Source organism: Paramormyrops kingsleyae, chromosome 4 (genome assembly GCF_048594095.1).
Source record: "Paramormyrops kingsleyae isolate MSU_618 chromosome 4, PKINGS_0.4, whole genome shotgun sequence".
Lineage (NCBI taxonomy): Eukaryota > Metazoa > Chordata > Actinopteri > Osteoglossiformes > Mormyridae > Paramormyrops > Paramormyrops kingsleyae.
In genome coordinates, this window is record NC_132800.1 from 22,386,768 (window position 1) to 22,413,339 (window position 26,572).

The window sequence follows — 26,572 nt, forward strand, 5'->3', positions numbered from 1 at the left end:
CAGTTCCATTGCACCCCTAAGAATCGTTTATTACATGTCTTCTAATAGACACCCACGGTTCAATGCATGTTTTGACAAGTTTTTTCCCTCGGAGCCGCCATCTTATCGACATTCAAATTTATTTTCAAATCAAATTCAGCAGACAGTGCATCTGGGGAATAAAGTCAGAAAAGCTTGTTTGAAAACACAGTTAACTAACTTGTGCTCCTCTAAAAGTATTATATTATAAAGCTCACATTAGGATATAACAATAGCTTTCACTTTATTTCATCTCCCTCATCTTGCTCTCCTGAGGTGAGAGCAAACTGGATGTGAAGGGGGGGTAGCCACTCACTGCTGTGCTGAGGGAGCTGGGGGGGTCACGGGTTTTGTGCAAAGAGCTGCAGATGTGCTGAGGCTGGGCTTGAACCAGCAACCATCTGATCACAAGCACAGAGGTTTAGCCACACCCCTGCCCAGCATGGCCCCTTTCATTTCCCAGATAAGGATTTTTTGGTAATTTTATAATTAAAATAAAAGAGGTGGAGATTTCAGGTCCAGAGAGTACAAATCCAGACCAAGATTTTGTTTCAACCAACCAGTTGAGTATAAAGAGTCACAGTCACAGAGTACGGGTTTTGTGCAAAGCGCTGCAGATGTGCTGAGGCTGGACTTGAACCAGCAACCATCTGATCACAAGCACAGAGGTTTAGCCACACCCCTCCCCAGCATAGGGACTGTGAAATTGGCGCAAAATCCAAAAATTTTGCTATGACCGTGAACTAGTTCATTTTAATCTATGTGAACTGAACTTTGAGCCAGTTCTTGTTAAGTGTGAACTCGCACTATGACAAGCCGTTTTAGCTTTAATTCGTTTCTAAAGGATACCGCTCGTCTAATTCTAACTAATTAGAATCCAAATTCTTGATATCGGGATTCTATTTCAACTAGCGAGATTCAAAACGTTTTTCTCATTCATTTCAAAGGGAGTTGGAATTTGTACTAATTCAAAGGACAATTTCGGATATCAGGAATTCAACTGTAACTAGTTATAATTATGTTGTATCTAGTCAAAATGCCCATTTCTGATATCAGGAATTCAATTGTAAATATTGTATAGTTATAATTAGGTTTTAGTTATAGCTATAGCTACAATTTAATTCCTGATATCAGAAATTGGATTTTCAACTAGTTAAAATTTTATTTCTGATATCAACAATTGGCATTTTGACTAGTTAAAACTGAATCCATGATTCCAGAAATTGGTATTTTAACTATTAAAATTAAATTAGGCCTATAACTATAGTTACAACTGAATTCCTGATATCAGAAATACAGTTTATAATTATAAATATAGTTACAATTTAATTTCAAGAGTTATGTCATGAATTTGCATTGTAACTAATTAGAACTCAATTTGTGACATCCTCTGGAAATGAATTAAAGTGCAAAGGACTTGCCATAGCGGCACAGCAGCACGGAGATCGGGCTGGCGGCGCCCCGCTTCGTTAGGATGTGATTTACATTTCCTGTCGGGGCGGGTCGGTTTGCGCTTCTGCTTTGCTGCAGTGCGATCGCAGACTCAACTCCACTAACGGCGCGCTGTCTGTAATCATAGCTTCATTTAAATTTTTATATCTAATATAGAAAATGTTATGCAGTGGAGAGAATCGAAGGCAGTTTCCCCCCAATCTAATAGCAAGTACTTAATAGTTCTGTAACCAAACTACATTACTGCGGTTAAAAAGAACTCACGAGCACTTTGTAGAATTTATGAATTTTAGGCAATAAAATCACCGGTGAGTTTTGCTGGAATCGTTATAAGGTGAGTAAAACACAGAACAACTGATTTCGCTTCTCTCTGTTAGTTCATTCGTACATATCAGTGATGACATTTCATAGACTAAGACATGACTTAAAATTTTAAAGTGACTGTAAAGCTTTCTGCGGGTTGTAAGTTACTTTCACTATATGCAAAGCAGACGCCTGTCAGTTGGGGGTTAAAGTACAACAGGTGTTCTTGACGCATCACATTACATTGTGTTTCTGTGGATTATTACTTGTTTGTTGGTTCCTTATTTATCAAGCAATAAAACAGACTAAATCAAACCAGCAGATATTACGACCGATGCTAAATTCGCCTGCGTGGGTATGAGCTCCAGGTTAGTGTGCGTCTCTATTCCCATACAGCAGTGTTTGCCCTAAATGGGACATTTTACTTTCACCATGCGTGCAGCGGAAGCCTGGAGATGGAGGTGAACGCACGTGCGTATTTCCTGATGCGAGCATTTCGAAAAGAAATTACGATCGCCGTAGTATCGGCAAAATACGCGACCTTACGGCGACATTTTCGCTTAAAATCTTTGAACCGACTAAGGGGGACCAAAATAGCTGCACATTGTTTATAGAGGCCAGTAGGGGTAGTTAATGATTATTGAAACTAAAATTTTGCCGAAGGTTTTGAGTACAGTGGCCCTCATTCTTGTCGTGATGTGAATTGAGTGGGAAACGAACGCATAATCTCGATTTTATTTTAGCAGCAGCATCACAGTGAATCCAGACCCAGATTACAGTTGTTGAGTATCGAATGTTTTATCGTGGACACTAATCATTCGGTATAATTGGGAATGTTTCAGTGTTTCCTGATGTGCTTATATAAATTTTTGTCAGGTGTATTTGATTCCTGACAATAATCGGCTGGTTTGGCATTGCAGGGTAGTACTTGTCTGTTTTGTGACCCATTATTTACTCCTGAAATCTCTTGCTGCACTTCGTCGAAATACCTTTGGATGCATCTGTGGAGGCTGTGTATGAAATTAAACCTGAATTGCAGTCAAATAAAGTTATATCTAGGTGACACTGTCAGGTACTGGTGCTGTAGTGTCATAACCAGCTTTGCTTTGAGCCAATATGTCTCTAGCGAATGCACTGGGGGGACTGTGATAATGCTGGTCACGAGTGTATCTAAATATATATATCAGTCACCCACTGGGTGTTGATCTTATCTTACCAAATGTTCCCCACGTTGCAATAAAAACCTGTTATTTTGATGTGGTGGGGACCATTTTCCAGGTCCCCACAAAGATCTCTGAATACAATCAGAAAACTAGAAAACGCCAAGAGTCTCGTGTTTTGTCCCCACAGACATAATTACAAACGTGTGTGTGTGTGTGTACGTGTAGTCCAGGTGTACCTTACCTTGTGGGGATCAAATATCCCAACAACGTGATGAATACCCATTTTTTTTACCTTATGGGGACCGGTTTCCTGATTGCAATGAAAAAACTAAAAATGCAAAAACTCATATATTGTTTGGTTACTTATGCTTATGGTTAGGACTGGGTAGGGGTTAAGGTTGTCATAGTTAGCATTAACATTTTTCCCATAGAAATGAATGAGCGGTCCCCACAAAGATATGATTACATGACTGTCTGTGTGCGTGTGTGTGTGCGTGTGCCCTGTTGGCATCCTGTTCAGGGTGTACCTCTGGGATGGGGACCTACCCCCATCACCCTGTACTGTTTAAACAGACCCTGAAACCCAACCTGAAATAATATAAAAATGTATGAAATACCACTGGGAGTAACTTATCAGTGCAGAAGAATGTTTACTACTTGTTGCTATGCTACTGTTAATTTGCATATGTTGTAATGTTAAATTGTGTTTTTTGTTCTGAGCAAATGTACACTTACTACCCAGATAAATAGCTTTAAACATTTCCATTGACTGCCTAAGACTTCTGCACCGTACACAGTATATAAGTTTATTTGTAGGTTGTTTACAGCCAAGCATACAGCTCAGTGCCACTATGCACATAGAGACCTTGAGGTCATGCCAGCCAAACAAGGAACCTGCCATCCCTACTACCTATACAGCCAGTCACAAAAAGAAAAGAACTTCTTCCACATTCTGTATTTCGTTAACCGTAACTAACTGAAGGGTGTTGCATCTGCCCCGTCTGTGTTCTGGTGCAGGTGCCGTTTTCAGGAACGTGCTCACTGGACCTTCCTGTGTTCCCGTTATAGTCTCTGTGACATTACGATCCCCTGGGGCTTCATGTCGGTAGCCATGAGAATGAAAACGCTATTAGCAAAACTCTACGCAAACCGCAAGCAGCTGGTTTTGTGTTTTGCTGGAATGGAGAATCTTAGGCAGCCCAGTACTGTGTCGAATATAACCCTGAGCGTCAAGGCAGCAAGATGCAGCCCCATGGATAGAATAGGGACCGGACAGGACTCCCCTGGTAGATACCACAGGGAGGTATAGAGACCGGACAGGACTCCCCTGGTAGATACCACAGGGAGGTATAGAGACCGGACAGGACTCCCCTGGTAGGTACCACAGGGAGGTATAGAGACCGGACTGGACTCCCCTGGTAGATACCACAGGCAGGTATAGAGACCGGACAGGACTCCCCTGGTAGATACCACAGGGAGGTATAGAGACCGGACAGGACTCCCCTGGTAGATACCACAGGGAGGTATAGAGACCGGACAGGACTCCCCTGGTAGATACCACAGGGAGGTCTCTGCAGACATGACTGGGTGGCATTGGCTGTTACTGTGTTGAGGAAGTGTAGCAGGTTTCTGGTTTTGACCAGGTTTTCATTCTAGGAGCTTCTGGGTTCTCACTCAAAGGCGTTCCTGATGATCACTTCTTCATCCATGTGCCATGTCTGGTGGCTTGTTTTGGTTTTTAGAAAGAGACCTGCATATCAGATAATCACCTTGCATCCAGAATTATTGTCATTTCTGTGTGTGTGTGTGTGAGAGAGAGAGTGTGAGAGAGAGAGAGAGAGTGTGTGTGAGAGAGAGAGAGTACTAACTGCATGGCTTTCGCAGGTGTGCCTCCTCTGTGATCTTGTTGGTGAGATGTGTGCTTCTACATTGGCCAAGAGTAAGTTCATCAAGCAGTTGAAGGAAAGGACAATCAAAGGCACGTTAAGACATGTCAACCTGTGCCGAATTTGATTAAATAAAATGCCGGCGTTGTTCATTTTTGATTGAGTTGATACTAAATTCATGGCTAGGGAAGAAGGCTAGCCTCGCCTCATCTTAGTGTGTGTCTGTAATCCAGTATTTTAAAACTACATTTCCTCAAAACATCCTTTTTATTTGTCTCTCAGTGGGATCCTCTCTCCGTAGACTAAATGAATCTTCTATTCCCAGCTCATAAAGCATAAGTTAATGCCAATTAATCATTCACGGCCTGCTGAATTCCTTTCCTAGATGTTCCTAAAGCACGTTGTGTTGCTTTTCTGCAATGCAGCTATAAAAGGAGAGGATGGTGTCCTGACTCTGAGCAGATGTGCAACAGCATCAGCAGAGGCTTCCATTGAAACAATCCTGTGGTCCTGGATTTGACACCCGAAGCTTTCAAACAAACCAGACCAAAGTTACGGGAATGCGAGAATACTGTCAGCCTTAGCACTTAAAATCTGAGTTGCTGAAGGGAACGCTAAGACATTTTTTACACGTGTAGATAATTTAAAAAGTATTTTCGGTTTTCTTTTAGACTCTTCGAGCGTACTTAAATGAAACCGAAGATATCTTGATCTAGATCTTGAGGGAGTTGGATAGGAATGCAGAGACACATTATCTAATCAGAGCTGAGGAAGACATTGTTTTTCTGAAACAGTGATTAAATATATTACTGCAAACAAGGGCGTAAATTACAGGGAGATTGGGGATTGTAACCCCCCCCCCCCCCCAGTAATAAAAACTGGCCAATACAACCCCGCCTAAATAATCACAAATTGGGTGGATACCTCCAACCCCCCAATGTTCACCCCAAAGTTAAGCCCTTGACTGCAAATGATATCCTAAAATTTGCCATTGTCCTATTATTAATGAATCTGTTGAAACAGGAACCGTGGCACTAAATAACTGTCGGACGGTGTTTGCAGGTCGCTCCTGATTAGAGGGTCCTTGACGTGGTGTTTTCCTGGCTACATGGCGTGACCAAACTAAGTCCTGAAGATGCCGCTGTTTATGCACGCGATAAACACACTGGCAGCCTGTTCAGTGTTCCTGTCGCCCCTGTTTACAATTCCAGCACAAGAGCGGCACTTCCGAGCAGATGGGACACAGCCAGCGACGTGGAGCAGTGGCGTTTCAGGACCTCCGAAAGAGGCCGTGACCCGCGTGTCCCTGTGAACACGGCCGTACGCTCACACGGGTCGTTTGAGACCCTCAATCAGCGAGGATCAATGTTTCCTGTGCAGTCATACAGACAAAAAAAATGGCAGAGATATCAAGAATGGTACTGAGGAAATGCAAAAGGGGTCAAATTGGAGTGAGCAGTGGTGGCTTAATGGTTAGGGAAGCACCCTTGTAATTGAAAGATCGCAGGTTCGAATCCCCGAACAGCTGGCATCACTGAGGTACCCTGAGCAAGGTACCGCTCCCAAGCCCTGCTCCTCGGGTGCTGAATTAGCTGCCCCCTGCTATGTCATGATGTCACATTTGGGTTAAATGCAGAGGACATGTGTTGCCGTGTCAACAATGATAATTAATTGCTTCAAATTCAATGCCACCAAGAATATATATACTAGGGAGTATTATGTCACTTTAAGTTTTTATTTACTCTTGTTATGTCAGTGAAACCATAAAGAGAACCAGTCTGAGCATTTCTTACTGCTTTTGGTCATGCATTGTCCCAGTGAAGGTCAGCAGTTATTATTTCTGTTTTTTTTTTTAAGGTTTAGAGAAGGTTTGTCAGACAAGAAAAACAATGAGGCCCCATTTAAAATTATTTTCATTTAGCCATGATTTGTCGTTTATCCCCTTTAAGCATAAATGCCCGTTGTCCGGATGGAGGAGTACTTCCATCAGGGGAGCCACAAGGGCATGTGGACCGTTATTAAGCATTATCTGGATGACCTTATTGTTCATCGTATGCTCCCTGTGAAGTTGTTGGACGTGACGTTCCCCGCTGAGAGATTACCGCCCACCTAAAGACCTCTTCACTGGTAGCCAGAGTCTCCTTCTCAGACGCGCGCCCTTTCCCAGGCTGCCGAAAGCTCGGGCAGCCGATTCGCCCCATCGATTCGCTCAACGGCCGACGCCTCCTCACTTCGAAGCCAGTTCCTCACACGGCGCCGAGGAACGTTGGGATTCCCCCTGTTGATTAAAGAGGTCTGTGACTGTGCGGTTTCTCAGCTGGCTGTGCATGTTGCTTCTGGAAGCCTAACAGGATGTGGCTGTTGGCACAGCTGTACCAGCCTGTGACTGGTTCTTATCACCGGAGCGCAGTAGCCTAGAGCGTCCGGTACGACCAAGGGCGTAACTTTAGGTTAAACATTGGGGGGGTTGAGGTCCCCACCCATTCATCATGACGATATGATTATTTGGGGGGGGGAGGTTTGTATTAGTCAGTTCTGATTACATACAACCCTCCCCCCCAAACCCCTCCATAATTTACGCCTATGTGTACAATCGACCTCCGCAAATGCCGGGTCACTGAAAAATTGTCACCGTCGAGAGTGAGCCGGGAATTGGGGTCCTTCCTGTTGGCCATCCAAATATCTGCCGGACGGCCGCACAAAACCGACCAATGGCAGGCATTTGAACGTGGAAGGCCCGCCCTTTCTGCCCAGCGTCACATGACACAGATTTAGTGGCCTGCTGGTCGCAGGTCTGGGTTACAGGAGGGAAAGATATGCAGGAAGAGCCCAATGAACAACCCGTGTGCTTTATGACCTCTGCGCCTCATGCCTGAGTCTCAGCCATGCCGTAATAATTCATTCTAGACAACAGGCTCAGTCAGTGTGGAAAGCCACCACCAAGGTCAACCATAACTTTATTTTGCAGAATTTGATTTGCAGAGTTTTATTTGAACATTTGCGGCGGTCTATCTAATACAACAAGACAGTATATTAAAAGCGTAAGGCTTAGGAGTAATTCCAGATACAGCCACCAGGGGTGCAGTAGAGGTCCGGATCCCATGGCATATTCAGGGAGCCCAACACTGACCAGAGGCCGTGGAATATTTAAATATATAGATCAAATTGGGTGGAGGAACCCAGGATGACATGTTGCCCGGGGGCCCAGAATGTAGTAATGTCCCTCCTGCAATTTGGATTAGCAGTGATCAAAAATTCATGCATCTCTTTTTTTTTTCTTTTTTTTACAGCTGTATGTTTAGTGATCAATTCATTATAAGTCACTTATACAATATTAAGTGCCCCGGGACCCAGTGGGTACGAGGCAGTGTTGGGATCTCCTGGTGGACCAGAGTCTATCTCTGTATCTGAACTTGTTAGAAAGTTATTGGAAAGGTTACAGGGGTGGAATAGTCTGTCCAGAGATGTTGAAGACATCTCAGGATCTTATTCACAGGAGACGGAACCTGAAACATACAGATCGCTTTGGTATCCTCACCTATGAGGTATGAGGTTACTTCATAGGGTTTGCTGGACTCTCTCAGTGATTTGGCGAGGAGTTCGCAGATCTAATAGGAACCTCGAAATGGAGCTTCTTCTCCTGCAGATCGAGAGGAGTCAGCTAAGGTGGTTCAGGCATTTTATAAGGATGCCATCTAGATGGTTCTGGAAGGAGCTGTTCCGGGCTTGGCCCAATGGAGGGGGGCCCCAGGGCAATCAAAGGACGTGCCGAGGATTGGGGCCGTCTAGGGATTCCTCAGAACGATCCAGAACCTGTGATTTGGTCTGACCTGCTTGGCATGTCGCCACCATGTTCCTTCCCAGAAAAAAAGAGGGAAATGAGGAATGGTGATGATTGGTCATTGGTTGGAAGAAGACCAGCTGTATCGCAGCATAGCGTGCATGTGCAGTCTGATATTTATTTAAAAATGTCATCATTTTCCCCAATTCAGTTAAATAGCCTTCTCCTATTTCTCAGCCCCGGTAGTCGAGCTGTTAGCTAAAGTCAATTAATCGTTCCTTAGAAGTTCCTTGCGCGGTTTACCATAGTACGGCCTTTAGAGGAGCGTCAGTGCCCTCTGTCAGAACACGAGCTCCGCAGCTTCACTTGTGTCTCCAGCAGGGGGCTCTGCAGATACCTGGAAATGTGATCGTTGTTATAGAAACTCTTATTATTTATCTGTCGATAAGTAGACGGAACTACTGTTACGTTCGTTCTGCTTTTATTTAGTAGCTAAGGCTGTGGTTGAGCATAAGAAAAACGCAGAGCAATAATTCTGAACGAGGAAACTACTATTCATTTTGCTAACTTGAAATAGTGCATGTTTTTACTGCTTATAACTGCTTAATTAATACTGCGTGCATTTCGTTGCATATTAGAAAACATTGGAGCTTTTGTGTATATTACGGTAAAGGGCAGACCGGGTCATTGTACAGCCCGCAGACCACTTCCACTTCTTTGGCTGCCCCTGACCGGCCCGCGTGAGGTCAACAGGAAATCAGGAATCGGGTATAAATAAGTGTACATCATGCACGCAAAACAATTGAGTTGCTTTTGTTTTAAAGGTGACTGCTTCTTCTAATTTCTTTTCATTTGTGCGTGCGTGCGTGCATGCATACGAGCGAAAGGATGCACCTTAATTCGCGGTTTTTATAATGCTATTGTTTTGGTGAGCAGACGTTTAGGAGAAGTGCGAGTTAGCTGTTATAGTCCTCAAGAATGTCAGCTCACATTAAACAAAAAAGATTGATACAGACTGCAGAAGTCAAAGGTAATGCTGTGTGCTTACTTGGTGGAGTACAGATCGCTGTGTCTAAGGATTACAATTTAAATCGTCATTACGAGACTAATTAAACACGCAGAGCAATACGAGACTTCGACTAGATTTCTGTCACTGAAAAAGGAAAAAGAACTGAAAAGAAAATGGTGTAATTAGAATACAAACAAAATAGCAATAGCACATATTGTTTTTCTGTATAAAATTGATGCTGGCCTTTGAAATACATGTACTTCAAAAACGCACATTTTGTTGATGTTGATTAAAGAGTGATGTATAATTGGCATTTTTACTGTGCCTCCTCCACGTTCGTCTAATTGTAACACCTACTCTAACCAGTAGCAGCTAAACAAAACCATACAATTTACCGCTTTTTATAAAGAGATATAATTAATGTCGAGCAGAATTGAGCTCAGCCTATTGGTCCGGCCGTCCACAATAGTCCCGCTTTTGTCATATGGCCCCCTGGGATAATTAATTGCCATCCCCTGCTATAGGGGGACAGAATTCATCTCCCTCGTGTGTTAAAATGTGGATGATGAATGCAGGCCCTTGTAAGTGAAGGTGCCGGATAAGAGCGCAGAGGCCGCGAGGGGCTGTAGACCGTTATTAACTGTTATCAGTGAGTGGGTGGGCAGTAACCCTGCCCTTCACCTTCCTCCTTATGCTGCTGAAGATAACTATCATTTAATGGCTGCGGGGAACTGAGCAGCTGCTTGTTAAGCTACCCCACCCAGCGCACCAGCTCCAGCTGCCAAGGTCAGAGTCAACACATGCGATCCTGCTGCTCTGCCTTTTATTTTGAACGGGAAGTGTCTTTCATGCCCCATTATATTAAAAGTTCAGCGAATACCAACAACACTGAGGGACCCTGTCGAATATTATCTCTGCCCTCAGCACAAACAGTCATATTCCTCAGGGCGGCTTTTGGTCCCAGTCTCGAGGTTAAGTGTTCGTCCTCGTGTTCAGAGTGAGGTCGGTTCTGGTCACGTCCAGACATACTTTGCTCAGGCCAAATACAGAGACTGAACCCAATGGCCATATTCCTGCAGGCTTTTTTCTGTCTGGGAATCCATCCTGCGTCTTTCTAATGCAAACCACGACATCCAGGACCATTTACTGCCCAACCAGACCCAAGAGGATTGTGGGTATTCTGTAAATTCTACCCATCCACGTCTCATAGAAGCACTGGAGATTATTTCCGTCTCCTCTGTGGAACTTTGGTCTAAGCTGGAAAAGTGCAGGCATCTTTCCTGTGGCCCTCACTCTGCCAGAGAGGCTTCATGTATTTTATTTGTGTCCCACTGTCACAGTAACTGAGTTCACCAGCACTTTCTGTTTAATGCATTTTCACTCCTTTCGCAGCGTCGCCTGTCACTGGAACGCAATTGGGTTGACGGCTCCACGGCGTTACCGCCACCATGGCAAAGTTGCCAACTCTCACGCATCTGACATGACACTCGTGCTTTCAGACTCTCATGCTCAAATCTGTATTATTCCATTATAAACCTAAAATTAGCTACATCGAAACTGTTGTGGTAGTTTGCACACCCTACAGATTATTTACAAGGTAGTACAATTGTTACATACATGTCGAGGAATCCAAGGCGTGTTAAAATATGCTCATCTGAAAGTGTAATGGGAAGAGAAATTAGAATATAGAAGGCATACATTGCATATACATGGTTAACAAATCACGTTGGTGTGAAAACCATAAGTCAACATATTCATCAGATTTTAATAAAGGGGAATCTAGTAAAAATGAAGAGTCTGTCATTGGATAATTGCAGGATTTCTGGAAAAGCTAGATTAGTTGGCTTCTCCAGACCGAATTAGGGAATTGGAGATTGATCAGTCTCACGTCAGTTCAAGAAGCCCACAATAAACATCCTAGGCTTGCTAGTGTCCTCTGCTAAGTGATTTTAAGCTCTGAATGAAATAAAATGTATATAAGATGTAGAATTGTGTATTGTAAAGTATATGGGTACGGTTTCCTTTTCTGGCGAGTTTCTCTTCGTCGGGCACTCAAGCATCTGGCGACGGGCGGGAATCCTGGATAGTCCCAAAGAAATGGTTTCGTGATGAAAACTTGGTGCCCTTTGGCAGGAAACACTGCACACAGAGCACACGATCTGAAACATGTGACCGACGCAGCCAGGGAGTGGCTTAGCAGCAATAAAGTAAACATCCTGATTGGAGGGCCAATCTGAGCTCACATCTCCCGCTGACCGGACAACTGTGGCATGATTTGTAGCAGTGGTATCCCCTTTTTTGCACCGTAACCCAATTTTATACCATGGCTTCTCAGTCATGACACTGTATCAAGTCTAGGTTTAAATTAACACTATGGTCAAGCACACAGCGCATTCTGCGATTTACGCCAGTCAATGTATGTCTATGGCACAAAACTGATTGGGTGTGCCAGTGAATTTTAAATGAAACATCTGTGGTTTGGCTTCTTGGATTGGTTGAATTTTCACTACTTTTGCGCTAAGCATTTGCAGACCCAAGACCTGTTTATATAGGTTAATTCTAGGATTGGGGCTGGGAAATCTGATCGTGGATCAGCGTAGGAGCTCGCTGGTTTTAAAATGCTTACATTTCCAACTCCTCCTCACGACCCTTTCAGAACTTGTCACAACCCAAATTTTGGTCGCGGCCCATGGGGTGAGAATCGTCCCAAGTCACCAACTCTCCTAGAAATGTAACTGAGCATTTGACTGAGGGATGGGCAAGAGTCCAGTGGTGGGTGATACATTCTCAAAGCATCTTACAGCAGCCATTCAAAGACAAGTCTTACAGTGGTGTGTTCAGCAATCCTACATTTATCTATCCATCTGTCTGTCCGTCCGTCCGTCTGTCCATCCATCTGTCTGCCTGAACGTCCATCTCTGTCTGTTCGTCCATCTCTGTCTGTCCGTCCATCTGTCTGTCCGTCCATTTGTCTGCCTGTCCGTCCATCTCTGTCTGTCCGTCCATCTGTCTGTCTGTCCGTCCATCTCTGTCTGTCCGTCCATCTGTCTGTCTGTCCATCTGTCTGTCCGTCCATCTGTCTGTATTTGGCTTAATGCATAGCTGCATTTTGGTATTTATGCACAATTTGGTGTCATCAGCCTTTCAAACAAATGACAGTAGTTGGGATCATAAGAAAGCCGGCTTGTTCGGAAGCTTTTACTGTTGATTTGTAACGATAGACTTGGAGAGAGGCGTCTCAACGTGATGTCATGCTGGGACTGTGAGGTTGCTTCTGAATTGTGGTTTTATTCGGATTTTATTTGTCTATTTAGATGTCCACGAGGCTGCCTCATGTATTGGTCTTCATTGCTGTCATTTGTGCCAGCAGCGCCCAACAAGGTAAGCCTTCCAACTGCCCCTATGTCCCTATGTTAGCCGTTAGCCTCTCCACCACACAGTACAATGTAAAACTGCTGTCTGTTGGGCCTTTGCTACAGTAAGGTCCTGGAGTCAGACCCCCATGGTCAGGCACATGGCAGAGAGGCTTCCTGGGTTAGCATGGGTGGGAGGCTCATACAGTAATGACATCATATCCTGCGGAGGTTCCCCCCTTAGGCGATGGGGCCCATTTCGGTTCCGGTCTCCCCGGTGGTACAGCTTTATTGGTGAGCTTTAGTGTCCCCGGTGTAGCTTACCAAACCCCTCCCCCCCCCCTCTGGCTCTCCTCTTTCCCTCAGAGGGAAGCAAGTGTGTCCACGCTGACGCCAAGTCCTGTGGGGAGTGTATACAGACGGGGGAGAACTGCGCCTGGTGCTCAGACCCTGTGAGAATGCCGCCCTGCTCCCTCTCTCCCTCTATTCATCCCTCCTTCTCTCCTTCCCTCTGTCCTGCCTCCCTTTCTCTGTCCCACTTTCCTTCTCTGTGCGCCTAGACTACTGTAACATCGCAGCTCAATTGCAGTGCATTGTGATCAAATTTAGCATTTTAATGGATAGATAGATGGATGGATGGATGGATGGAGGGATGGATGGATGGAAACAACACAGTGGTTATAAAAAGTGTACACAACCCTGTTAAAATGCCCGCTCTTTGTGAAGAAAAAATAATTTCAAGACTTTTCCCACCTTTAATGTGACCTATAACCTGTACAATTCAATTCAAACAAACAAATCTGTCAGAGGGAAATGATAAAGAATACGAAATGCACAATAAGCTTGTTGCATAAGTGTGCACACCCTTAATCTAATGCTTTGTTGCAGCACCTTTTGATTCAACTACTACATTCAGTCTTTTTGGGTAGGAGTCTATCAACATGCCACATCTAGACTTGGCAATATTTGCCCGCTCTTCCTTGCATAAGTGCTCCAAATCTGTCAGATCGCGAGGGCCTCTCCTGTGCACAGCCTTCTTCAGGTCACCCAACAGATTTTCAGTTGTATTTCGGTCTGGGCTCTGGCTGGGCCATTCCAAAGCTTTCATTTTCTTCGGGTGAAGCCATTCTTATGTTGATTTGGATGTACGCTTTGGATGTAAAGTTTTGAAATCTTTATTTATCGTGGTCTCATTTTTTTTTACATCGTAAAAACCTGCCATTTTATCAGTGGTGTGCACACATTTTATATCCAGTGTAGATCTCAGTATTCTTTTTAATATTATGTCACACTCTCGAGTAATGCGGAAATCTTAAACAGGCCGAATTCTGAGGTCTGGTTCTGGCAGCGCCAGTTCATTCATCTCCCCTTCCTCAGAACTTCCTGAAGCAGGGAGAGCCAACCTCGTCCCGGTGCGATGAGCTGGAGATCCTGAAGAGGAAAAACTGCTCAGCAGCCATGATTGAGAACCCACGGGGCAGCCAGAAGACTGAGGTGAACAAGCCTGTCACCAACCGCCACAAGAGCAGGACAGCGTGGCCGAGACCTGAGGAGATAACACAGATCCAGCCGCAGAAGCTCTCCATGGAGCTGAGGATCGGTATGGACCATCTCCACAACTAACCCTCAGCAGTCCTAATGGATTCAGACTAATCTGGGTCAATTTTCTGTAGTCCAGAGGTCTCCAACTCCGGTCCTGGAGAGCTACTATCCAGTAGGTTTTCTGTCCCACTTGGCTTCTGATGAGCCACACCTGCTCCTGGTATTTACCTGAGAACAGGTGTGGCTCATCAGAAGCCAGGTAGGATAGAAAACCTACTGGACGACAGCTCTCCAGGACCGGAGTTGGAGACCCCTGCTCTAGTCAGTATGTTCATCAAGACAGCATTATGGCTGCATATAAAAATATAGTCATCGTATGATGATGTTACTAAAAAAATACGCTAAAGAACTCAACAGAATTGTAAATGATCATATTTTCATAAGGATTGCTTGGTTCTTATATTCATATCGAAAAGTGAATCGTGATTATTCTCAGAAATTTGTTCAAACGTCACTGATATAGTCCAGGTGTCAGATGTTAGAAGATGCTCCCTGTTAACTGTCGTGGTTGCTTGGTGTGTCAATCCCTGCCCTCTCAGGGGAACCTCAGTCCTTTGATTTGACCTTCAAGCGAGCCGATGACTACCCCATTGACCTCTACTACCTCATGGACCTCTCTTACTCCATGAACGATGACCTGCAAAATGTCAAGAAGCTGGGGACTGCCCTCATGGAAGAGATGAAGAACATCACCTCGGATTTCCGAATCGGTGAGCTTTCCTGCCAGGTCCAGATCCTCTTGTCTTCTTAGACTGGAGTTTGCTTTGCAGGGTTAGGGTTAGGGTTAGGGTTAGGGTTAGGGTTATTTATCCCTGCATCTGGTTGATGAGGTGAGGAATGATTTCGAAACATATCTGAGCGTCGCAAATAATTCTATCCCCGCTGAAAAGTACAATACTGTGAAATGTCTTTTGTTGCATTTCTGTGGTCGGGTCTTCAATCAAAGCTGACCATTATGTATAAAAAAAAAAACAATGACAAACTCCCTGGTCTGTCTGCTACCTCAATGTTCCATCAAAAACTTTTCAAAAGAATGCTGTTCCAGAATTCAAGTCTGAGTCTGGCAAACGTCAGGCAAGCGAGTGACAATTCCACATTCCGGAGTGCTATCATAGAGTCCTTTGCCACTGTGTGGATGATGTCACAATGCTTTCTAATAGATTTTGGCAGTACAGGGACTGCTGGGGAAGATTCATTACTGTTCCATACTTCCTCCATTCCAGCCGTTTGGGATCCCCAAAGCCTTAGAACCTTTTTTCGCGACCCTTTCCAGTTTAATAAGAATCACCAGCTTCTTTCCTGGAGATTTCTTGGAACATTCTTCTACTATTGGCATGATATGCCTTGAGAATCTGCGTGATGACTGCTCCTCTCTCAAAAGTAATAAGAATGGTACTAAATATAGATGTAGACAGCTGGCATCCCAGTCAGATTCCCCATAGTGTTTCCTGAGTAAACTTCAGGCTCTGGGCGACCCTGCACTGGGTAAACACTATGGAAGATGAACGAATGGGTGAATAGATGGATGCTGACATTGGGGCACCAACACTTACAGCAATCAGGCTGATAGAAGATCACTGCACTGCTGTCTGTCCGTTGCATTGCTTTACTTGCTATTCTAAGCGAGAAATCAACTGTATGCTTCCCGGTGAACATTCGGCCAACTTTCACATAAATGTAGCATCTCATACCACCAAAGATTCATGCGTAACTGAGAACAGGAGGCCGCTTTCCATCACAGCGAATGTCACGATAAAGAGCGCAAAGTGCCTCGATGGACTCATACCTTCTGGTTTGTTGTTTGAATCCTACCCCCAGTTCTGTGTGTGTGTGTGTGGGGGGGGGGGGGTATAGTGATCATTATATTACATTGTGGGCTGGGGTGCAGGAGGATTTTTGAAGGGAAGGTACCAAACAGTGAGCAAAAAGTCTCAACTTTTCTGCTCAATGAAGCACGTGGCTTGATTTGGGCGTAATGGTTTAATACACTAAACATTTTGATTGACACCAGCCAGCAAACATACACTGTTACTTTGCTGTTTGGTATGGAGTTGCTAATAATGCACAAATGGCCTATTGGACAATAACATAAACACCAGAATATGGAGAGTGTGTGTTTGTGTGTGTGTGGGGGGGGGATTATGTTTATATTACGTTGTGGGGACCAAATGTCCCTCACAATTTAATAAAAGCCTGTTATTTTGACGTTGTGGGGACCATTTTTCAGGTCCCCACAAAGATCTGCAAATGCGATCAAAAAACTAAAAATGCCAAAAGTCTCGTGTTTTGTTTGGTTTCTTATGGTTAAAGTTAGGGCTGGGTAGGGGTTAAGGTCGTCATGTTGGGATTAGAGTTTTCCCCATAGAAATGAATGGAGAGTCCCCACAAAGATATAACTACAATCATAATCAGAATACTTTATTAATCCCTGAGGAAATTATGTGGTTACAAACCTGTGTGTGTCTTTGTGTGTGGGCATGTATGTAGTACATTGTGGGGAAACCTGTTATTTTGACCTCATGGGGACATTTTTTCAGTCTGCACAAGGGTAAACTCAGTTTTATAAAATATATTAAAAAAAAAAAATCTATGAATCAAAAAAAATACCAAAAGTTTTGTGTCTCTTGAGTCTCCATGTACTTCCTGTGTTTATGTCAATTTATTCTGGGTTTCCTACCACATTGCAAAGACATGCATGGGTGAATTAAAGTCTGTAAAATGTTGTTATTGTGAGATTGTGCGCTATGATTGAATGGTAGCCTGTCTAGGGAATCCCCCGCTTTATATCCCAACGCTGACTGAGATGCAGGCTCACTGCCATCCTAAACTGAATAAGTGCCAACCAAAGATGGATGGATCCATGTCAAAATGCATGATTGTTCTGTAAATATGGTATATATATTTTTTCTCCTAAGAATTACAGCAAACCACTCCTTGAATAGTAATGGCATGTACCGATATTGGAGGACATTTTTTTCGTTATAATACAGTGTGAGTTCTCAAAACACACATCAGCTTCATGGCAGGTCCTTCTCCTGCAAATGTTCTGGCGCCCCCTTGTGGCCGCAGGCTTCGGCTCCTTCGTGGAAAAGACGGTCATGCCCTTCATCAGCACCTCTCCGGCCATGCTGCAGAACCCGTGCTCTCTGCACCAGCATTGCACCAGCCCCTTCAGCTACAAGAACGTGCTGAGCCTCACCAGCAACGGGACGGAGTTCAACCGGCTGGTGAGCGAGCAGCAGATCTCCGGCAACCTGGACTCCCCGGAGGGAGGCTTTGACGCCATGATGCAGGTGGCTGTCTGTGGGGTGAGTCCTTTGCGGCTGCCCTCATCAAATGCCTGACAGAAAAATCAGTAAAAAAAAAAAAGACACTTCAAAATGTCGTATTAATGAATCTGTACTTACAGGGTAAAATGATACCAGAAGACGATTTTGTTGTGTTTATTTTGTCTGTCTAATCTCTTCCCTGTCATGTTGTCCTGGTTCCCCAGTCCTTTAACTACACCTCCTCTATTCCCTCCTTGTGTTTCGCAGGAACATATCGGCTGGAGGAACGTGACGCGCTTGCTGGTCTTCTCCACCGACGCCGGCTTCCACTTCGCTGGAGATGGCAAGCTGGGCGGCATCGTGCTGCCCAACGACGGCAAGTGCCACCTGGAGGACAACATCTACAGCATGAGCCACTACTACGTACGTCCCTACCCGACCCTGGGCTTGGCGACTGCTGGCATCCTGTTGCTATGCGTCTACCTAATGAGCCTGTTTCCATGGTGACACCCTAGTAACCTATTGTGTCGCGTTTTGCCTTTGTAAATTGTCCATTGGTTCTCTGGGTCACCATGGCAATAGACCTTTTATTACTGGGTCCTGATTTATGGACAGGATATGGTTCCCTAACAATATAGAGTATTGTGGAGATGGTGGAGATGGTGGAGCTGTTTTAACATGGTTTGTTTGCAGGACTATCCCTCCATCGCACATCTGGTCCAGAAGCTGAGCGAGAACAACATCCAGACCATCTTTGCCGTCACTCAGGACTATCAGCCCATTTACAAGGTAGTCTTGGTTTAACTTCTCAGACCGTGCGTGTGAGGCTGGCCGTGACCCCCCACCCCCCCGTAGCGTCGGTGATGTGTTCCCCTCCCTTAACAGGAACTGAGGAGCCTCATTCCCAAGGCTGCAGTGGGGACCTTGTCGTCCAATTCCAGCAACGTCATCCAGCTCATCATCGACGCTTACAATGTGAGTTCGGCTCCGCCCACGGCACCGCCTGAGAATCCCAGGTGATGTGCACCAATCGCGGAGGCTCGTCTTCCTGTCGCCTGCCAGCATTTAAAGAACCAGTAGATTCGTTTAGTTGGCAGACGAACGTCTTTGTAGACGAATATGGATGTGTTTTGTAATCGCCACCAGGGTGCAAATTTGTTGTTACTGGGGGGCCCCACTCATAAAGTCCACGCCCCCACAGAAGTTTCGAAAATGAGCTAAATAACCAGCCAATACATTCAGAAGATTATAGCTAGCTAGATTGTTAGAAGAACATGCTGCTTCAGCATCTACTAAATAAGGAACACGTTTATTTAATATTTTGTGTAGTAACCATTTGTGGCCAACAGGGGCCACAAAAGCTGGGGGGACCCTCTGGCAATCGTTGGTTTGACTGGTAGCAAACGTCATTGCTGGTCAACATTCCTGTTTTTTGGGTTAATTTCTCAACCTATATATTACTCAAATTTAGCTAACATTAGCCATTATTAGCTTATCGTAGTTCACGATCTTCAATATTATCCAACATATAGCTAACAGTGGCTGATATTAGCTGACGTTGGCCAATATTAACTGATGTTAAGTTAATCATAGATTACGTGAGTTGCCTGTAGCTGACACATCTGTGTTTGTGTACTAGTCCTTATCATCGGAAGTGATTCTGGAGAACAGCAAGCTACCAGCTGGTGTGAGCATGGCATACATGTCTCACTGCAAGGATGGCATCGCCCGAAGGGGCGAGGATGGCAGGAAGTGCCTAAATATCTCAATCGGGGACGCGGTGAGTGTATCGTCAGGTCACGCCACGGTCTGCCCAACGCTGGCTCAACTTCAGCTACTAAATTAAAACTGGAGCTGAAAAATTCCAAGCTGACTAATTCAAGTAGCCATTTAGAATAATTCTACTCATTTGTAGAAATACAGGTCGTTGTCGATTTACGATCGCAATTGGTTCCGACTGACCGGTCATAATTCGATCTGGTCGGCCCTTTATTTTATATGCAAAAATGATCATATGCAGGGGTGCACGTAACTGGTACGTAAGTACGCATTCGCCACATAATGCGAAACGCGCGGCGAGTTCTTGTCGTAACAGCACAAACACGTATTTTGTTTATGTGCATTTGTGCTGACATGACAAATTGCGTAGCAATGAATGAAGTATGAATTAGCCACATAAAGGTTAAAATGCACAGTAATTCCTTGTCATAACAGCACGAATCCACTTAAAATAAATACGCATTTGCGCTGCTACGACAAGAATTTTGCCGCGCGTAACGTTTTATACAGTGAATGCATACTTGGGCACTAGTTATGTGCACCCCTGATCGTATGTATAGCATACCGTATAATAACATTATGTCATCTTTAAGTGATATTGTTTGATGTTTTTTAACCTTTTTATCACTATTCTCTTAGTTCATTGTTGAGGTGGAAACTGTCATACACTGACGCTGGGCAACGCTAGCGCTGCCAGACGAGGTACAGTCGTGGCCACATATTTACAGTCTCGGAAGGGTCGTAAAGTCGATTAGTCGTAAGTTGATCGGTCGTAAGTCGCATGGGTCGTAAGTCGACAACGATCTGTACTATTTTTTTTTTTTTTCATAAATATAGGTCCATCATCTCCCCCCTCGAGCAAACCTTTCACAGGAAATGCCCATGACTGCCATAATTACAAATTCATTGTCACACTGACCATACAAACATGTGCTCATGTATTCTGACATTTGCAGATTTCATCTTCCAGGTGACTTTCACCATCAGTGTCACAGCACAGGAATGCTTGAAGGACAACAAGAAGCACTCCATCAAGATCAAGCCCCTGGGCTTCAACGAGGAGGTGGAGATCCTGCTTAGCTTCATCTGTGAGTGTGCCTGTCAGCAGCACGGCGAGCCCAACAGCCCGCGGTGCCATGGCGGAAACGGCACGTTCGAATGTGGGGCCTGCAGGTAGGCTTCTACTGTGCCAGGCATCCTGATTGGCTAGCCAAGGGCGGTCTAGCATTTGATTGGTCAAACCTTTTTAATGCGAGTTCTTTCTGTCACATGGGTGTAGATTCTGCTATTTAATTGGCTCAAACTGATTGCGGTCTCTTTGTGCTGCATTTTCATCCGTCGCCTCTCTGGCGTCCAGGTGCAACGAAGGTCGCATTGGCCAGCTATGCGAGTGCAGCACGGACGAGGTTGACACTAAGGATATGGACGTCAACTGTCGGCGTAACAATGGCAGCGAGATCTGCAGCAACAACGGGGACTGCATCTGCGGAACGTGCGTGTGTCACAAGAGGCAGAACCCGGAGGAGCGCTACTCGGGGAAGTACTGCGAGTGTGACAACTTCAACTGCGATCGCTCTGAAAACAAGCTGTGTGGAGGTGAGACCCAAGGCATGGTGGAACCCTGTGTGTGTGTGCGTGTGTGTGTGTGTTTGTGTGTGTGTGTGTGTCTGGATGTGGGTTATGTATACAGACATTGCTCTACTTGCGAACGAGATACATTCTAAACAGCCGTTCTTAACTTGAAATGTTCGTAAGTCGTTATTCAACATCATTTTAAGGGTATACGCAAGTACTAAGCACTAGGATGCTGGGAGTACGTACACTACACTGCTGCGCGGCCGGAGTAGCGGCCAGGAGTCGTACTACCTGGAATTGGCGCGCAGAAAAAAAAAATTGATGTTGCGGACAGGAAACGGGAGCCCGATGAACACAATTTGGACTTACAGTCCTCTTCGTACCGTATGTCTCGAAGTTCATAAGTTGAAAGTTTGTAAGTAGAGGAGCATCTGTATATTGCATTTGATCCACACAAACGTGTTATTTTGATGTTGTGGGAACCATTTTTTTTTCGGTCTCCACAAGGGGAAACTCAATTATAGAAATATCTGTGACTGCAATAAATAAAACTAAAAATGCCAAAAGTCTTCTGTTTTGTTACTTATGGGTAAGGTTAGGGCTGGTTAAGGTCGTCATATTGGGGGCCCCACCTTACAATAAGGCTCCCTATGCCACTTATAAATGGTAATAACTCATTAATAAGAAGGAAACTGTGGTATAACTTGTTTATAATGGTCTATTAATGATTTACAAAGTGTTACAACCTAATTAATAACCTGCTTATAAACCATTCATAATCCCTTTATAAGGGTAGCCTTATTGTACAGTGGCACTATGTTGGGATTAGAGTTTTCCCCGTAGGAATAAATAGAGAAATATAATTACAAACCTGTGTGTGTGTGTGTGTGTCTCCTGTGATGGACTGTCATTCCTTGTCTGGTTCCCTGTGCTGCCTGGGGTAACTCCAGGCTCACTCTGCAGTGAGTAAGCAGTGATAGATCCTGGAGAATTTGAAAATATAAAATGAAAATGTCTGCGATGGGTTGGCCCATCATCCTGGGTTGTTACCTGCCTTGAATAGGGCGAGCGATTTCAGAAAATGGATGGATGGAAAATGAAAGCATATATTGGAACATCTTTGCACTTTTGAAATCTTGTTGTGACCTTTGACCTTTCCTTAGGACACGGCCGCTGCGAGTGCCGCGTGTGCATCTGCGACGCCAACTACACGGGCAGTGCGTGTGACTGCCCGCTGGACACCACGCCCTGTCTGGCCCCCAACCAGCAGATCTGCAACGGCCGTGGTGTCTGCGAGTGCGGCGTGTGCAAGTGCACCGACGACAGATACCAGGGGCGGACCTGTGAGAGCTGCCGTACCTGCCCCGATGTCTGCATCGAGCACAAGTGAGGTTCCGCCCCCTCCCCAGGCCACTCCCATCCCTGGCACCACCCCCTCCCCAGGCCACTCCCATCCCTGGCACCGCCCCCTCCCCAGGCCACTCCCATCCCTGGCACCGCCCTCTCCCTAGAACCGCCCCTACCGTTACACGGGGGCGGATCTAAGGGGTGGCCATAATACTTTATTTTCTAAGCAGAAGCCTATAAGAGATGTATTATGGCCTGACTCCTAGTTGTTATATAAGTCCACCGCCTGGGTCTTTTTAGACCCGCCTTCTTTTGTAGCCACACCCACATTCCAATCTCATGCGTTCGTGTTAATGCCGGCTTGCTCACTTGGTACCTGTGTGGACCCGGATGATGACGAGGCGTGCTTCTCGGCAGGGACTGTGTCGAGTGCAGAGCCTTCGGCACCGGGGAGAAGAAGAAGAACTGCAGTGAGGAGTGTGGATACTTCGTGCTGGAACTCGTGGACGACCAGAAGTCGTTGCCGGACCCCGAGCAACGCTTCCTCTGCAAGCAGCGGGCGGAAAACGACTGCTGGTTCTACTACATCTACGAGGTCGTCAACGGCACGCAGGAAATGGTGTATGTGGCTAAGAAGCAAGGTGAGTGACACACTTCCTGAACCTAAGACGCGTTTCTCCAGGGAGCTGCTTCCGTTCGGTGTGACAGGCTAACTGCAGCCGGCTGCCAGAAGCGGACGCCAGTCCTGTGACATGCGGCGAATGTGACCGCCCGGCTAAAATTAGTCAGGAGTCCTGGCGAAGCGGAGCGGTGAGATGTGTCACTTCGGATGGGCCGCGAGGTGCTGGATCCCGCCACAAGGTCTGCAAAGCACAGCGGCAGTACCGCAGCTTCTGGTAGTCTCAGTGCTGTGCCGAATCGGCCTCCTGGGCTGCTGCTTAGGCCAACGGTACAAATGGGCTCTGAGAGTCCCCGTAATGATGCCCTCAAAGGCTGAGCTAGCTTCTGGACGACAATTAGATACCACTAACAACCAATACCGCTAACACCAACCAATACCATTAACACTAGCCGATACCACTAACACCAACCAATACCATTAACACCAGCCCATACCGCTATCACCAACCGATACCACTAACACCAACCGATACCATTAACACCAGCCGGTACCATTAACACCAGCCGATACCACTAACACCAACGAAAACCATTAACACCAACCGATACCACTAACACCAACCGATACCATTAACACCAGCCGGTACCATTAACACCAGCCGATACCACTAACACCAACCAAAACCATTAACACCAGCCGATACCACTAACACCAAAAGATACCATTAACACCAACCAATACCATTAACAACAACCGATACCGCTAACAACAACCGATACCACTAACACCAACCGATACCATTAACACCAACCGATACCATTAACACCAGCCGGTACCATTAACACCAGCCGATACCACTAACACCAACCAAAACCATTAACACCAGCCGATACCACTAACACCAAAAGATACCACTAACAACAACCGATACCACTAACACCAACCGATACCATTAACACCAACCGATACCATTAACACCAACCGATACCATTAACACCAGCCGATACCGCTAACACCAACAAAATACCTGTTTGTGGAATTCTGACATTCGTAAACATCTATGTCACCAGTCTAAAGTGATTCCCATTGAAGATGAGCTGATTATCTCATTTTTTATTCAGATCTAAGTCTGTATAGAAATTTGGGCCCTGTCCCCAGTTCTGTATTTAAGTGAACTTAGGATACGCTGCCTGAAAGAAGAGTTTGGCGGGGCTGTTGTTGCGGCATTTGGCTGTGACCCATGTCCCATGGTGCCTTGCTGTCTTGGACCCATGTGACCCATATCCCATGATGCCTTGCTGTCTTGGACAGAGTGTCCGGTGGCCCCTGACATCCTCCCCATCGTTCTGGGGGTGGTGGTGGGCATCGTGCTCATCGGCTTGGCCCTGCTGTTGATTTGGAAGCTGCTCACAGTCATCCATGACCGGCGGGAGTTTGCCAAGTTCGAGAAGGAGAAGTTGAACGCCAAATGGGACTCGGTGAGATGGGGGGTGGTCATGGGAAATGTAGTGCAGGGGAATATAATGGGCCAGCTAGTCTGAGTCAGGCTTCTCACGATGTAGCTTTTGGGAACCAGCCTTGATGGTTCTCAAACTTCAGCTTGTAGTACAGGACAGACACACGGATTATGGGAAACCTGCTTACGTGTGGCTTGCATGCTAAGTTACACCTCTTCCTGTCGGACCCCTATTTGTAGGTGCCATTGGCATGGGTACCATTGGAAAACTGAGCCATTTGCTCATCCACCTGGGAAAAGTCCTTTGGGAGTGCCACCGATTGCCACAAGTCTTTTGATATAGTGCTGCCACCTAGTGCTCAATCACTAATAGTGCATTAGAGTGACAGGTACGGTGGAGAGTTAAAGGCAGAGAAACATATGTACGTGCGTGTTTGTGCTCTGCTTTTTCTTGCTTCTCCTACCTACTTGGAAAACGTCACCCAGAGAGAACTGGCCACGGTGGTATGCTGACTGAAAGTGCATGTGGCAGAATTCAGTGTTGTAAGAAGTTGAGCATTAATTAATACATAATGAGCTGTATGCCAAAACACTTACAAAACAGCCGTAATAAGAAACGACTGACTGAAACAATATCATAATGATTCCATAATGATTTAAGTATGGCACAGATGTTTTATTGGCTAACCGGGGCGGGGGGGGGGGGGGGAGTGGCACAGTATGAGATTGAGTCCATCGTTGGTAGAAGCGAGATGCCCATGTTAGCAGTATAATGACATCAGCCTCCGGCACTTAAAGATCCCTCTGACAATATTACCCTCCTTTATTATGTGGGTTTTTATGTGGGATTTCATAACCGATTCGGTCGGGCAGAGAGCCGCCTCTGATGTGAGGGGTTACCAAGGCGACGGGCTCACCAACATCCTGTCTGTGTCATTCTAGGGCGAGAATCCCATCTACAAGAGTGCCGTGACAACCATCATCAATCCCAAATACGAGGGCAAGTGACGGACCTACTTCCACCGCACGCTAACAGGAGCACTGAGAAGGGCGGGGGGGGGATTGATTTACTTGCTTGTCTTTTTGGGGCACAATACAGTATGTTACGCATTCATAGCCACCCTAACAGTATGTTTAAAGAATATATTTTTAATGCATCAGTTGTGTGTTGTACAATATGTGTAAATTGGACATTTTTCAAGGGTATCGTACCTTGGACTGTCTTATGACCCAAGAGTGACTGCGGCTAAAGTTATGGGCTAATCTGAAAGCCGATGGTTCTTGGATGCTTCCTGTACCATTTGGGGCCATGCTGTTGGACCCTCGAGTGAGGCACCTACCCTAAAGCACTTCATTAAAATGCCCAGCTAGGTAAATAGGTTAAATCATAAGTGAGGTGTATTCTAAGATTGCTCCAGTGTGATAAGCATGCTGGCTAAATCCTACCCCCCCCCCCCCTCCACAATGCCAGTGCATTAACAGGGTGAAACATTGTGGCTTCATGGTGAATAAACCATCTCGGGCCTTTTCCAGAACCACAAAACGTACAGGGAACCAACTGATTGGCCGTCAGTGTCAGTGAGCTTTACCTGGGATCCTGAAAGCTTTAACGATGCTGACATGTTACTCGCTTTCCATTAGAGTGCCCAGGACACGTCAGTGTTTCTGCTCTGTGAACAGCGGCTTTTAAATACCTCGATATCACCTCTGTGCCTGTAACTGCATTCTCCACAGTCTTGGTTCTAAAGACCTCCTTTTTTCCTGCCTGGTGTCCTCTGTGTTCACCTTTTCCAACCTGTTTCCGAAGTTATTTATTAAATAAAGCACCAGCGTGACTCACGTCGCAGTTCTGTGTCGTTATGGAAATCCCAGTTACGTTTGACTGGTGCTCGATTAGGGCCACTTAATCTCGAGGAGCCGCCAGGCGGGGCTCCTGCTGTGTTAAATACGGGGTCGG

General features: G+C 45.5%; 1 protein-coding gene across 2 annotated transcripts; it reads left to right on the forward strand.

The window, feature by feature from the left end:
- Nucleotides 1–1,505: 1,505 nt before the first annotated feature.
- Nucleotides 1,506–26,454, forward strand: LOC111840227 (integrin beta-1-like). Of its 2 annotated transcripts, none has more exons than XM_072710874.1 (16): nt 1,506–1,804; nt 12,927–12,993; nt 13,332–13,417; nt 14,343–14,565; nt 15,107–15,277; nt 17,637–17,875; nt 18,104–18,259; nt 18,530–18,625; nt 18,722–18,811; nt 19,476–19,616; nt 20,586–20,788; nt 20,973–21,211; nt 22,354–22,576; nt 22,955–23,178; nt 24,471–24,637; nt 25,558–26,454. In XM_072710874.1, the coding sequence occupies exons 2-16, from the start codon at nt 12,927–12,929 to the stop codon at nt 25,621–25,623; spliced, it is 2,391 nt and encodes a 796-aa protein (XP_072566975.1). In that variant the 5' UTR covers nt 1,506–1,804; the 3' UTR covers nt 25,624–26,454. The 2 variants fall into 2 exon arrangements, with proteins under 2 accessions (XP_072566975.1, XP_072566977.1); XM_072710876.1 differs by lacking the exon at nt 1,506–1,804 and adding an exon at nt 2,027–2,141.
- The last annotated feature ends 118 nt before the right edge of the window (nt 26,455–26,572 follow it).